Raw genomic sequence first — 13,136 nt, 5'->3', positions numbered from 1 at the left:
TGGATATAGCACTCGCTAGCAGGGCTGTGAAGTCAGAGTCGTGGAGTCAGAGTCGGTGTCATGGAAATTGAGGAGTCTGAGTTGAAGGTTTGGCTTACCGACTCCACAGTCCTGCTAGTTAGGGGCCACCTCTATATCCTAATGCTTGGTACAATTGCAGTAAGAGCACAGTTTTGCCTGCTGCAGATCTAGCAGTTCTCTGATTGCTGAGCCCTGTATAACCCCACCCACAACACTGATTGGTAGAATTTTGTGTAGACTTTGCATAGGCATAAAGCAGCTAATCAGTGGTGGGGTTATACAGAGCAGGAGGACTACGTGGCAGGAGACACCTAGTCCTTTACTGCTGATAAAACACTGATTTTATTGAAACAACAACACACACCCCAGTAAGTAATACACCGCTAGAATCAGAGTCTTTTGTCCCTATCTTATGCTGCTTTCAAAGTACATAGCAAAAATTTGCTGACATTCCTTTTATTGCCTTGGGTTCCGCTCTTGGCAATCTGTAGATTTTGCGAAGAAGACGATGTAGCCAGCTGGGTAGTTCTACTGAAGTGGGTTCTGCAGAAGATATGGTGAACTTTTAGAGGAACGATCAACCTTGTAAATACAAGGACACCTCGAGTGGGTCAAAAGAGGAGCTACTCAAACATAGCAGATCTCCATTCTGATCCCCTCCGTGCTGGATCTATCAGGGCACCAGAGAGGGCCCCCACCCTACTGGCATCCTTGTGTCTTGTCTTCTACATAGACAACCCCTTTCTGGCTGCAGCCCCCGTTGCGATCAGCTGATCACTTTGGTTTCCACTTCTGGCAATCATTTGATTTTTGACGACGGACAACTTGAGTATTTCAGAAAGGGAGCCGCCATCTGTTATTGACACAGGCCAAGGCACATACCCCTATGCATCATGTATTCGGAGCCAGACATTCCGTCCATAGACATTTATGAAGAGAAGCCCGTCCAGCCTGATCTGTTTTACACTTTTATAAATTACTTGATGTGAGTCATGTCGTTCACATGATTTATTAACATTTCCCAGGCAATATTCGAGCATTAGTCTTGTTTCTGGGTCGCCATCAGATGATTTAGAAGTCCGGGGCCTCTGGAGCAACATAGCTGGGTGCTAACAATAGCTTTTATTAAATCTTGAGCAGAGAGGGTGGAACATTCATTAAAGTACTTAGATGGATTTATTGTGTTGTTGTATGAGCCTGTTTCTTGGGTCTGTGGTAATACAAGTAGTGATCCTTGAATATCAGTGGTGCAATGCAGATATTAATAAGCTGTAATAGCAGGAAAACAGTGGGGTATACAAAATACCAGAAGCCATCCTGCATGTCTTTTGTACATCCCACTGTTTTCCTGCTATTACAGCTTATTAATATCTGCATAATTTACCACCACATACATTATATATTTTCACCTGTATATCATTTATTCGTTTTCTGTATGGAGACCCAAAGGCCATGTACAGTACTCAATCTAAGGTAGCCCACTAACATTCTGCCGGCTATGCTTGTAAATGGATTATTTGTTTACCCCATTGTCGGGAAAATATTTGTGCTGATTGGATTTTATAACATACATCATGTCCATGGCTGCCATAGATTCTATCCTGAAAAGTCACAGATTAGCAATCTCTAATTACAGGGTTGTCTAGGGAATACAAAAAATCTAAAGAGTTCAGACCAGCATAAAAAAAATTAAAGAAACATTACTCACACTCCCTGACCCAGTTCCTGCTCTTATCTACTTTTTGTTCCATCTCAACACAGTGGAAATGGCCGTAAATCACCCCTCTCTGACGTAGAAGTTACCCTTGCCTAGTTTGGCACTATACTCCTTGAGAGATCTTACCCACAGACCTATTTACATAGTTATTAAGGTTGAAGGAAGACTTTAAGTCCATCTAGTTCAACCCATAGCCTAACCTAACATGCCCTAACATGTTACAGTGAATCTGTCACCAGCTTTTTGCTACCTATTCTGATCACAGCATGATGTAGAGACGGTGACCCTGTTTCAATATGTAACTTTGCAAGGCTTGTTAAAAGGTCAAAGGAAACTTAAACGGAGTACGTCACTAGGTTTTTTGCTATCTATTTCTGTTAATGTAGAGATCTTAATTCCAGTAATGTGACAGAGCATTATCTGGTATAGCAGAGCTGTTGGTCCATTGTGTCTGGTGTAGCAGAGCTAACAGTGTATTGTAGCTGGTGTAGCAGTGCTGATAGTACGTTGTGTCTGGACTAGCAATGCTATCAGTGCATTGTGTCTGGTGTAGCAGAGTTTACAGTGCGTTGTCTGGTGTGGTATAGCTGACAGTGCTTTGTGTCTGGTGTAGCAGACCTGGTGATGCGCTGTCCGCTTCAGCAGACCTGGTGATGCGCTGTCCACTTCAGCAACCCTGGCATTGCGCTGTCCGCTTCAGCAGACCTGATGATGCGCTATCCGCTTCAGCAGACCTGGCGATGCGCTGTCCGCTTCAGCAGATCTGGAGATGCGCTGTCTGCTTCAGAAGACCTGGCGATGCGCTGTCTGCTTCAGAAGACCTGGCGATGCGCTGTCCACTTCAGAAGACCTGGTGATGCGCTGTCCACTTCAGCAACCCTGGCAATGCGCTGTGCACTTCAGCAGACCTGGCGATGCGCTGTCCACTTCAGCAGACCTGGCGATGCGCTGTCCGCTTCAGCAGACCTGGCGATGCGCTGTTTGGTGTAGCAGACCTGGAGATGCGCTGTTTGGTGTAGCAGACCTGGCGATGCGCTGTCCACTTCAGCAACCCTGGCAATGCGCTGTCCACTTCAGCAGACCTGGCGATGCGCTGTCTGCTTCAGAAGACCTGGCGATGCGCTGTCCGCGTCAGAAGACCTGGCGATGCGCTGTCCGCGTCAGAAGACCTGGCGATGCGCTGTCCGCTTCAGAAGACCTGGCGATGCGCTGTCCGCTTCAGAAGACCTGGCGATGCGCTGTCCGCTTCAGAAGACCTGGCGATGCGCTGTCCGCTTCAGAAGACCTGGCGATGCGCTGTCCGCTTCAGAAGACCTGGCGATGCGCTGTCCGCTTCAGCAGACCTGGCGATGCGCTGTTTGGTGTAGCAGACCTGGCGATGCGCTGTCCACTTCAGCAGACCTGGCGATGCGCTGTTTGGTGTAGCAGACCTGGCTATGCGCTGTTTGGTGTAGCAGAGCCAACGGTGTCCTGGGTCTGCTGTAGCAGAGCCAACGGTGCCCTGGGTCTGCTAGAGCAGAGCGGATGATGCGTTGTGTCATGTCTGCTGTAGCAGAGCGGAGGTGGATGTAGATCTGTCACAGCACAGTAATCGTAGGCACAGTGGCAGTTTAAGCTGTAAGTAGGGAAAATAAACACCTACGGAGAAAAATGGAGAATTAAACTTGAAGAAAAGGGTGGGATGGAATAAAAAGAATATACTGAAGGGTGTATTCATCAAACGAGCAGAAGTTTGGTCCACATTGCATAACCCAGCATAAATATACTGAACTCTCTCTATGTTGTTGCCCAGTAACCTGGAAGTTTTTCATGTTGACCTTGACACCGTTTTTCCATGATCACTAGTGGTCCTCATGGAGGCAGCACTTGACTTCAGCCAGTTGAATGAAGCAGTGGGCTTACAGTTCAGCTCAACCTGCCATATTAGAAAAATTTGTATTTAGAGTATATTAGTATTTCCACAAATGCTTCAGTGACCAGATGTTGTGTAATCCCTTTACCAAAGATGAAATAAAAAGTAATCTTAAAATGGCTGCACACAAGAATGATAGTCAGCCCTGTGGGCAATTATGATTTAATTTCAGTGAGTGATCAAGGAGTTAAATGGGGCTCCTTCCCAATGTCAGTGAATTGCTATACAGAAATCACTCATGGAGAACAATCATGTCTGCTGTTATACCGGAGGCTCCTGATAGGACTTGTGTCAGTCTGCCTAGTATGCTCTGAGTAAAACGTGTCTTCAGCTGCAAACTTACCAAATTTAATACAAATATTTGAAAGTATTTCAATCTTTCTTTGAAAAATAGACTCTGATATGGTGTAAGCATTTGAATATAGGAGACGCAATGACCATGTTTTCTAAATTTTACAGTACTATGGTCAGTTATTTCATTAAAGGAGATCCCTGGAAATAGAAAAAAAAATTAACTAAAGGAAAGGTCATTATGAACAGATTCCTAAATACCTTCTGTTAGCCAATCACGATTGTTTTGTTTAGGCCGGGATCACACATGCGAGAAACTTGCACGAGTCTCGCATCTCAATACGCAGCACTGCCGCCGGCACTAGGAATCGGAGTGTGCGGCTGCATGTATTTCTACACCTCTTCCCGTGCCTCTCCGCTGTCAAAGGCAGCTATCGGCACTGAACTGTCACTGCGTGTTTACATGCAGTGATAGTTTAAATGCATGATGGGCATAGCCCGTCCTGGTGCGGGAACTGACACCCTGCCATGATAGGCTATGCCCGTCATTGGATGTTAAGGGGTTAAAATGGCTGCAATCTTGGTACCCTGAAAAAAAACTTGCCCAAGAATGCTAATATGACAGGTGTCTGTGAGCATGTGTGGTAGGAAGATCAGATCAGTGTGATACTGGAGATACTAGGTGTGCTGAAGTAAGAAGAGGCTGCTCGTACTGCTGTCCACCCTGTCTATCTGATCGAATACTGGAGATACCAGGAGTGCAGAGATAAGAGGCTGCTCACACTGCTGTCCACCATGCGTATCTGATCTAATACTTGAAATAATAGGAGTGCTGAGATAAGAAGAGGCTGCTCACACTGCTGTCCACCCTGTCTGTGTGTTCTAATACTGGAGATGCCAGGAGTGCAGAGATAAGATGCTGCTCACACTGCTGTCCACCATACCTATCTGATCTAATACTGAAGATGCCAGGAGTGCTGAGATAAGAAGAGGCTGCTCACACTGCTGTCCACCATGTCTATCTGTTATAATACTGGAGATGCCAGGAGAGGCTGCTCACAGTGCTGTCCACCATGTCTATCTGTTATAATACTGGAGATGCCAGCAGTGCTGAGATAAAAAGAGGCTGCTTACACTGCTGTCCACCATGCCAACCTGATCTAACACTGGAGATACCAGGAGTGCTGAGATAAGAAGAGGCTGCTCACACTGCTGTCCACCCTGTCTATCTGATCTAATACTGAAGATGTCAGGAGTGCTGAGATAAGAAGAGGCTGCTCACGCTGCTGTCCACCATGTCTATCTGATCTAATACTGAAGATGCCAGCAGTGCTGAGATAAAAAGATTCTGCTTACACTGCTGTCCACCATGCCTATCTGATCTAACACTGGAGATACCAGGAGTGCTGAGATAAGAAGAAGCTGCTCACACTGCTGTCCACCATGTCTATCTGATCTAACACTGGAGATACCAGGAGTGCTGAGATAAGAAGACGCTGCTCACACTGCTGTCCACCATGTCTATCTGTTATGATACTGGAGATGCCAGGAGTGCTGAGATAAAAAGAGGCTGCTTACACTGCTGTCCACCATGCCTATCTGATCTAACACTGGAGATACCAGGAGTGCTGAGATAAGAAGAGGCTGCTCACACTGCTGTCCACCATGTCTATCTGTTATAATACTGGAGATGCCAGGAGTGCTGAGATAAGAAGAGGCTGCTCACACTGCTGTCCACCATGCCTATCTGTTATATTACTGGAGATGCCAGGAGTGCTGAGATAAGAGGCTGCTCACACTGCTGTCCACCATGCCTATCTGATCTAACACTGGAGATACCAGGAGTGCTGAGATAAGAAGAGGCTGCTCACGCTGCTGTCCACCATGTCTATCTGATCTAACACTGGAGATACCAGGAGTGCTGAGATAAGAAGAGGCTGCTCACACTGCTGTCCACCATGCCTATCTGTTATATTACTGGAGATGCCAGGAGTGCTGAGATAAGAGGCTGCTCACACTGCTGTCCACCATGCCTATCTGATCTAACACTGGAGATACCAGGAGTGCTGAGATAAGAAGAGACTGCTCACGCTGCTGTCCACCATGTCTATCTGATCTAACACTGGAGATACCAGGAGTGCTGAGATAAGAAGAGACTGCTCACACTGCTGTCCACCATGTCTATCTGATCTAATACTGAAGATCCCAGGAGTGCTGAGATAAGAAGAGGCTGCTCACACTGCTGTCCACCATGTCTTTTTCATCTTACCTCAGACCCACCACAGTGTGAACAGCTTCTTACTTCAGCACCCCTGGTATATCCAATATTCGATCAGACATGATGGACAGCAATATGAGCAGCCTTTTCTTATCTCAGCACCCCTGGTAACTCCAGTATTACAAGAGACTGCTCACACTGCTGTCCACCCATTGCGAATGACAAATGACAATACAATGGTATAGGTTATCTCCAGGTCACAGCAGCAGATTGCCCTACAGCACATGAGCATAGTCCTCTGTCCTAGCACACTGACAGAAACCTGTTCTGTCATAACAAGGTGGCCATTTCAATACTATAATGCTTCCCTCCCTAGAGAAAAAGATTGTGATTTACTAATTAAATGTATTTAGGAATTTATAATAACATTCCTTTATTTTTTTCTATTCCCCTTTAAGGTAGAAATATATACAGGGTTATGTTGGTGTAAAGTTTTTTTAGGAACACTTCTACCTACTCTAGGCATGACTGACAGCCTCTATACAGTCCTCATCATGGTAGGACCATTGGGAAGTTTGCACATACATGCCACGTGCCAGCGGTGCTACCATAGCAAGGAGTATATGGAAGCTGTCAACCATGCCAAGGGAGGCGCGACTAGAAGATCCAAGGCTGAAATATTCTGTTGGAACAGATGCCCCCTGGACTAGTATTCTAGTCCTCATTAGCATGTGCCGAGCTGTGGAATAAAAGTAGATTTTTAGAAGACGGCAACAATAGTAATGAACATAGAAGACCTTATCAGAATATAGGAATTGGCATGCATATCGCTGTAGCATAGTTGGGAGTAGACTGGGGACCTAACAGGTTCCCTTTTAAAATAAAAAAAGGTGTCTGCTTTCTCCCTTAAACACGGTTTGTTGGCCGTAGTCTGTGTCTTGTATTGCAGCCCAGTTTGTACTTTTATCTGGAAAACTTAAAACACTTTTTTTTTAACAGTGGAAAGTCTGTATATTCATCATAAATATATTATTCTTAGCCCCATATGGGACACAAGAATTTGGCAAGCTTTCCACCAGGGCTGTGGAGTTGGTAAACCAAACCTCCGACTCTTGACTCCTCAATTTCCATGACATGAACTCCGACTCCACCAAAATGGGCTCCCACTCCATGACTCCGACTCCACAGCCCTGCAGGGAAAATATACATCCCAGGTATTCGCCTGGTTACAAAATGGATACATATTCTGTAGCTTTGATCATAACCCGGACATATGTAAAGTGGAACAGGTCAGGCGGGGAAAAAATGAATACTCCCCTTACTGCTGACCGATCCAGCCGCCCTGCTGCTCACCGCCTTCCATCTGTTTCTCTTCTTTCTGTCTTCAGGTGCTCCATATCTCCTGGCCTCTTTACTGTAGGCCAGGACTCGGTTCAAGGAGTGTTGATGGTCTCGGTCTGGCACCTCACAAGTTCTGCGATGCCGTCCTTCTTCTTGCTTTGTGCGGATGATGCGTCCCTACGCCTTCCACACAGTCTATCTGGCACCGTCCTCCTGTGCAGGCATACTTCTATCCCAAGTTGAGGACAGAGCAAAGTACTGCAGTGCACATATACCGGGGCTTTTCGACCTTTCCTGGAGCCCCGCAGTACTTGCTCTGCCATCAGCAGCGCAGATAAGTACGCCTGCACAGGGGAGACTGTGTGGATCGCGTAGGAACCTGGCCTTCACACGAAGCAAGAAGGAGGGCGGCGATCGTAAGAAGATGGGGCGCGCCGGACCAATAACATCCACACCCTACAGACCTGACCGCCCCCCCCATCTGAGTATAATAAAAGCTCACTTTCTTCTCTTCCAGGTCGGGTTGGGGGCAGATATACTGTAAGTTAGAATTCTGTATATCGGGCCTGAAAGGTGGTGGCCGTATTTTTCATATCTGCCAAACATGGTGACAGGTTTGCTTTAAGTACTCTTGGACAAAAATTCAGCTTAAAATTAAGAAAAAAGTTAAGTGCCAGCAGGATAAAAGCAAGTTTTTGTTTTTTTTAAATGAAACTGCATATTCCTGTAACTGTTTTTTTTTTCCCCAAGAATATCGTTTACACATGACATTTCACCCTTTCATCCCTCTACTGTACTTTGCTCTGGTTGTGTCTAGCAGAAAAGGCCACCTGACATTTTCTTAATACTAAATGCTAAATTTTACTTTTAATGCAGGTGGCCAAGTAAAGGTGAAGGAACTGGACTGGCTCAAGAATCAATTGTGTACAGGTAATTTCATTCTATTGCAAGTGGCCAAAAACACAATTTGCCCAATTCATCAAAGCTTTTTTGTCAGAATTCGGGCATAAAAAGCTTTGAAAAGTCACAAGGTTTTGGCGCATCTCGAAGATGCCATGACATTTTGCAACTTTTGGCGTTCTCTCGCCATTTTCACCCAGCTCTGATAAAGTAGGTCAGAGCTGGAGCAGGGTGGGAGCATGGTGACCGCTGCTCGTTAACTTCCTTAAGAGTGGTGGCCTTCACTACGTCACAAACCTTACTCCAGTAGGGACTATAGTAAGATTTGTGGCATGTCACACACGGAGACGCACACCACTTGTCCGGTACTCCTGATTCATTAAGAGCCATGCCAGGGCTGTGGAGTCGGTAAGCCAAACCTTCGACTCCTCAATTTCCCTCACTACGACTCCACAGCATCGGTCACTACTGAGCATGTACGTAAACTGCAGCACAGATTCATCTCAGCTAAAGACCAAGATTAGGAACGGAACAGACATTTATAGGACATTTCATAACTTTCCCACATTCTTATGAAAACATTTCCAGCTCATTATGCATTGTACTACTGTACCCAATTTATTCTATTTTTTAGGAGTCGGTCCATTTTATTCGGTCTCCACCAAAATTGACACCAACTCTGACTCCACGACTCCGACTCCACAGCCCTGAGGTGTGCACCTCTTAATGAATCGGGAGACTCGTACTCCACCCCGCCTCCTCATTGAGAATGGCATGGAGCTTGCCAGTCTACATGAATCGGGGCCATAATTTACAATTATGTTGACATAAAAAGTACTGTATATAGGTGTTTACTCACAGATAAAGAATTGCCATAAAAATATTTCTTTAGCTATGTTTGGTTTTCTGCTTTAGGAAGTTCTGAATTTGCTGTTATCTGATCATTTTACAAAAAGAGTAGGGGTCCAGTATGTTAATGTCAAAATATAGTATCTTAAAGGGAATCTGTCAGCAGGTTTTTGCTATGTAATCTGAGGACATCATGAGGTAGGGCTATCCTATAAAAGCAAGGAAGCATATGCCAAATAAAATAAATCTTTATTGAATCAAATACATAGATGAAAACGTACATAAAAATTACATTTAAGGGAGATATAATTGCAAAATATACTGCCTGCATAGGAGGTTATACCAATCCTTGGAGATCAGTGTGATGGGATAGGGAATTATTCAGAACCTATTAGCTGGTACATAAAGAAAATCATTTGAAGATATATACCTCAATATTACAAAAGTTCTTGTACATAGGTAATTGGGTAGTGTCAGCTGGAACTCACAAATTCTAGAGTATTATAAATGGTAAAGAATTAGACAAAGGTAGCTTGATGGGGCCTGGAGGCTCCTGTATATATCCAATAGCATGTGGGGGTTCCATCCAGAGACTTTAATACAAAGGGTTAATTTGAACACAAGGGACAACCTGGCAGCAATCAGTAAATGTAAATAAGCAGAGGATGAGCCTGATAGTAGGATAGGGTACTAGGTCACACAGCTAAGTTGTTAAAGTGCATTAATAGTGCTAGATTATATACATGACCAAAAGGACAGAGAATAGTAGCCAAAAGTGCAGAAAAGCAAATGCACACAAGGCTCACTGACACTGGTCAAATAGCTGATGGTAAAACATTACATGTTCCTTTAACCCCTTTCTGACATTAGACGTACTATCCCGTTGAGGTGGTACGGGCCTGTATGACCACCGACGGGATAGTATGTCTAACGCGATCAGCCACGCTCACGGGGGGAGTGCGGCCGATCGCGGCCGGGTGTCAGCTGACTATCACAGCTGACATCCAGCACTATGTGCCAGGAGTGGTCACAGACCGCTCCTGGCACATTAACCCCCGAAACACTGCAATCAAACATGATCACAGCGTTCCGGCGGCATAGGGAAGCATCGCGCAGGGAGGGGGCTCCCTGCGTGCTTCCCTGAGACCCTCGGAGCAATGCGATGTGATCGCGTTGCTCCGAGCTTCTCCTCCGTCCTCCTCCCTGCAGGCCCCAGATCCAAGATGGCTGCGGGTCTCCTTCCGGGTCCTGCAGGGAGGTGGCTTGTTAGGGCGAGCCTGCTCAGAGTAGGCGCTGGCAAGCCTCCTGTAATGACTGTCAGATCGCTGATCTAACACAGAGCACTGCAAAGTGTCAGATCAGCGATCTGACACTATAACATGATGCCCCACACTGGTACAAAGTAAAAAAGTTTAAAATATATATATATATATATATATATATATATATATATATATATATATATATATTTACATGTGTGTAGAAAAAAAAAAAAAAATAATAAAACAAAAATCCTAAATAAATATTGTTCCAATAAATACATTTCTTTCTTTCTTCTTCTCTAAATAAATAAAAATAATAAATGTACACATATTTAGTATCTTCGCGTCCGTAACGACCCAACCTATAAAACTTTCCCACTAGTTAACCCCTTCAGTGAACACCGTAAAAAAAAAAAAAACAGGCAAAAACAACGCTTTATTATCATACCACCGAACAAAAAGTGGAATAACACGCAATGAAAAAGACGGATATAAATAACCATGGTACCGCTGAAAACGTCATCTTGTCCCGCAAAAACGAGCCACCATTCAGCATCATCAGCGAAAAAATAAAAAAGTTATAGTCCTCAGATTAAAGCGATGCAAAAATAATTATTTTTTATAGAAAATATTTTTTATCGTATAAAAGCACCAAAACATAAAAAAAATATAAATGAGGTATCGCTGTAAACGTACTGACACATAAAAAATATAAATGAGGTATCGCTGTAATCGTACTGACCCAAAGAATAAAGCTGCTTTATCAATTTTACCAAATGTGGAATGTTATAAAGGCCTCCCCCCCCCCCCCCCCCAAAAAAAAAGAAGAAATTCATGAATAGCCCGAAACACCGTGTCTGCGAATTGAGATACTGATTTGGCTTTTACCCTAAGTCATATTGCACGACTCGTTAAAGGGTTGATTGTGACTTGTAGGATCGCTACTTCCAACAGGTGGCGCTATAGAGTTTAAGTCCTATTTTTTCTCAGAAGAGGCAATTTGCATATTATAGCTGATTTTTGGTCATTCTGCCTCACAAAAATCGGAATAAAAAGTGATCAAAAAATGTCACGTGCTCAAAAATGGTACCAATAAAAACGTGAACTCGTCCCGCAAAAAACAAGACCTCACATGACTCTGTGGACCAAAATATGGAAAAATTATAGCTCTCAAAATGTGGAGATGCAAAAACTATTTTTTGCAATAAAAGCGTCTTTTAGTGTGTGACAGCTGCCAATCATAAAAATCCCGCTATAAAAGTATCATATTTTTCGGACTATTAGACACTTTTTCCCCAAAAAAATTGTGAGGAAAATAGGGGGTGTGTCTTATAGTTCGAATGCAGGCTTACCTGCAGTGGTGTGGCGGCGTCAGAGGTACGAGGATGATGAGGCGCGGTGAGCGGTATGGCGTGAGCAGGGTCACTTCCACAGCTGATGTGACGCCGCGGCCCAGTACCCAATGCGAGCAGCAGAGCCAGGTGAATCACGGCTTTCTCGGTGGCACACGGCCATCTTCCTGAGGCCACGCGTGCGTAGATTGAGATCTCTGCTTCAGGAAAATGTCCGCAGCGGTCTCCGTCTGCTCACGTGCGGCCTCCCGCAGCCATTTTCCTGAAGCCCCGGGAAGCAGAGCACTCAATCTGCGCGCGCGTGGCCTCTGGACGATGGCCGCCGCCACCGAGAAACCAGTAATTAACACAGTTATGCTGATCGTCTTGGATACCGGGCCGCGGCGTCGCCTCACCTGAGGAGGTGACCGCACATCTGCCGCCACCACAGCACTGCCGCCACCCCCCATGGACACCAGGCCATGGCGTCGCCCACCTAAGGCTGCTTTCACACTAGTGTTGGTACGAGGCCGTCGCGCTGGGTCGGCCCGGCGTACCGACGCATACTGTGAAAAAAATGCCCGACGTGGGCAGCGTAAGCAGTCTTAGGACACTTCCGCTGCCCCATTGCAAGGTCCGGGGAGGAGGGGGCGGAGTTTCGGCTGCGCATGCGCAGTCGAAAATGGCGGTCTCGACGCACAAAAAAAGTTACATGTAACTTTTTTTGTGGCGGCGGTTCGCCAAAACACGACGCAACCGTCGCACATGTGGCACTGCGTCGCAATGCGTCGCTAATAAAAGTCTATGGAGAAAAAACGCATCCTGCGGACAACTTTGCAGGATGCATTTTTTCTCCACAACGACGCATTGCGAAGTGCAGTGCCCGACGCTAGTGTGAAAGTAGCCTAAGCAGGAAGGGACCCTGCTGAGGTGCACGTCGTACCGCCCACTGTGCCTCAGCATCACTGCACTTCTGCCGACACCATGCCTCCTGTGACCCTGCTCTGCCACCGCCAGCCCTCAGGTAAGATACCTTAAATTCGGACAATAAGACGGACCCCATCTTATAAAAAAATATTTTTTGTCTGCAATTTTCACGCCAAATTTGGGGTGCGTCTTTTGGTCCGGTGTGTCTTACAGTCCAAAAAATACGGTAAATCAAACCCTTCTTCATCACCCCCTTAGTTAGGGAAAAATAATAAAATTTTTAAAAAAGTATTTATTTCCATTTTGCCGTTAGGGTTGGGGCTACAGTTAGGGTTGGGGCTACAGTTAGGGTTGGGGCTACAGTTAG

At 45.4% G+C, this 13,136-nt stretch overlaps 1 protein-coding gene across 3 annotated transcripts in view; it reads left to right on the top strand.

Annotated features, from left to right (window-relative positions):
- The window catches only part of METTL22 (methyltransferase 22, Kin17 lysine), a 256,306-nt gene that overhangs the window by 116,822 nt on the left and 126,348 nt on the right, over window positions 1-13,136 (top strand). The window contains exon 7 of one of the 3 annotated variants that reach the window (XM_077275253.1): window positions 8,377-8,430. The exons of the other annotated variants lie outside the window; for them this stretch is intronic. Coding sequence (XP_077131368.1) covers window positions 8,377-8,430 — 54 coding nt within the window. The remainder of the gene's footprint in view (window positions 1-8,376; window positions 8,431-13,136) is intronic. 3 annotated transcript variants of the gene reach the window in all.

The sequence above is a fragment of the Ranitomeya variabilis genome, chromosome 7 (assembly GCF_051348905.1).
Source record: "Ranitomeya variabilis isolate aRanVar5 chromosome 7, aRanVar5.hap1, whole genome shotgun sequence".
NCBI classification, from domain to species: Eukaryota; Metazoa; Chordata; class Amphibia; order Anura; family Dendrobatidae; genus Ranitomeya; species Ranitomeya variabilis.
Note: the sequence above shows the minus strand (reverse complement) of the source record. Positions and strands in the feature narration are given on the sequence as shown.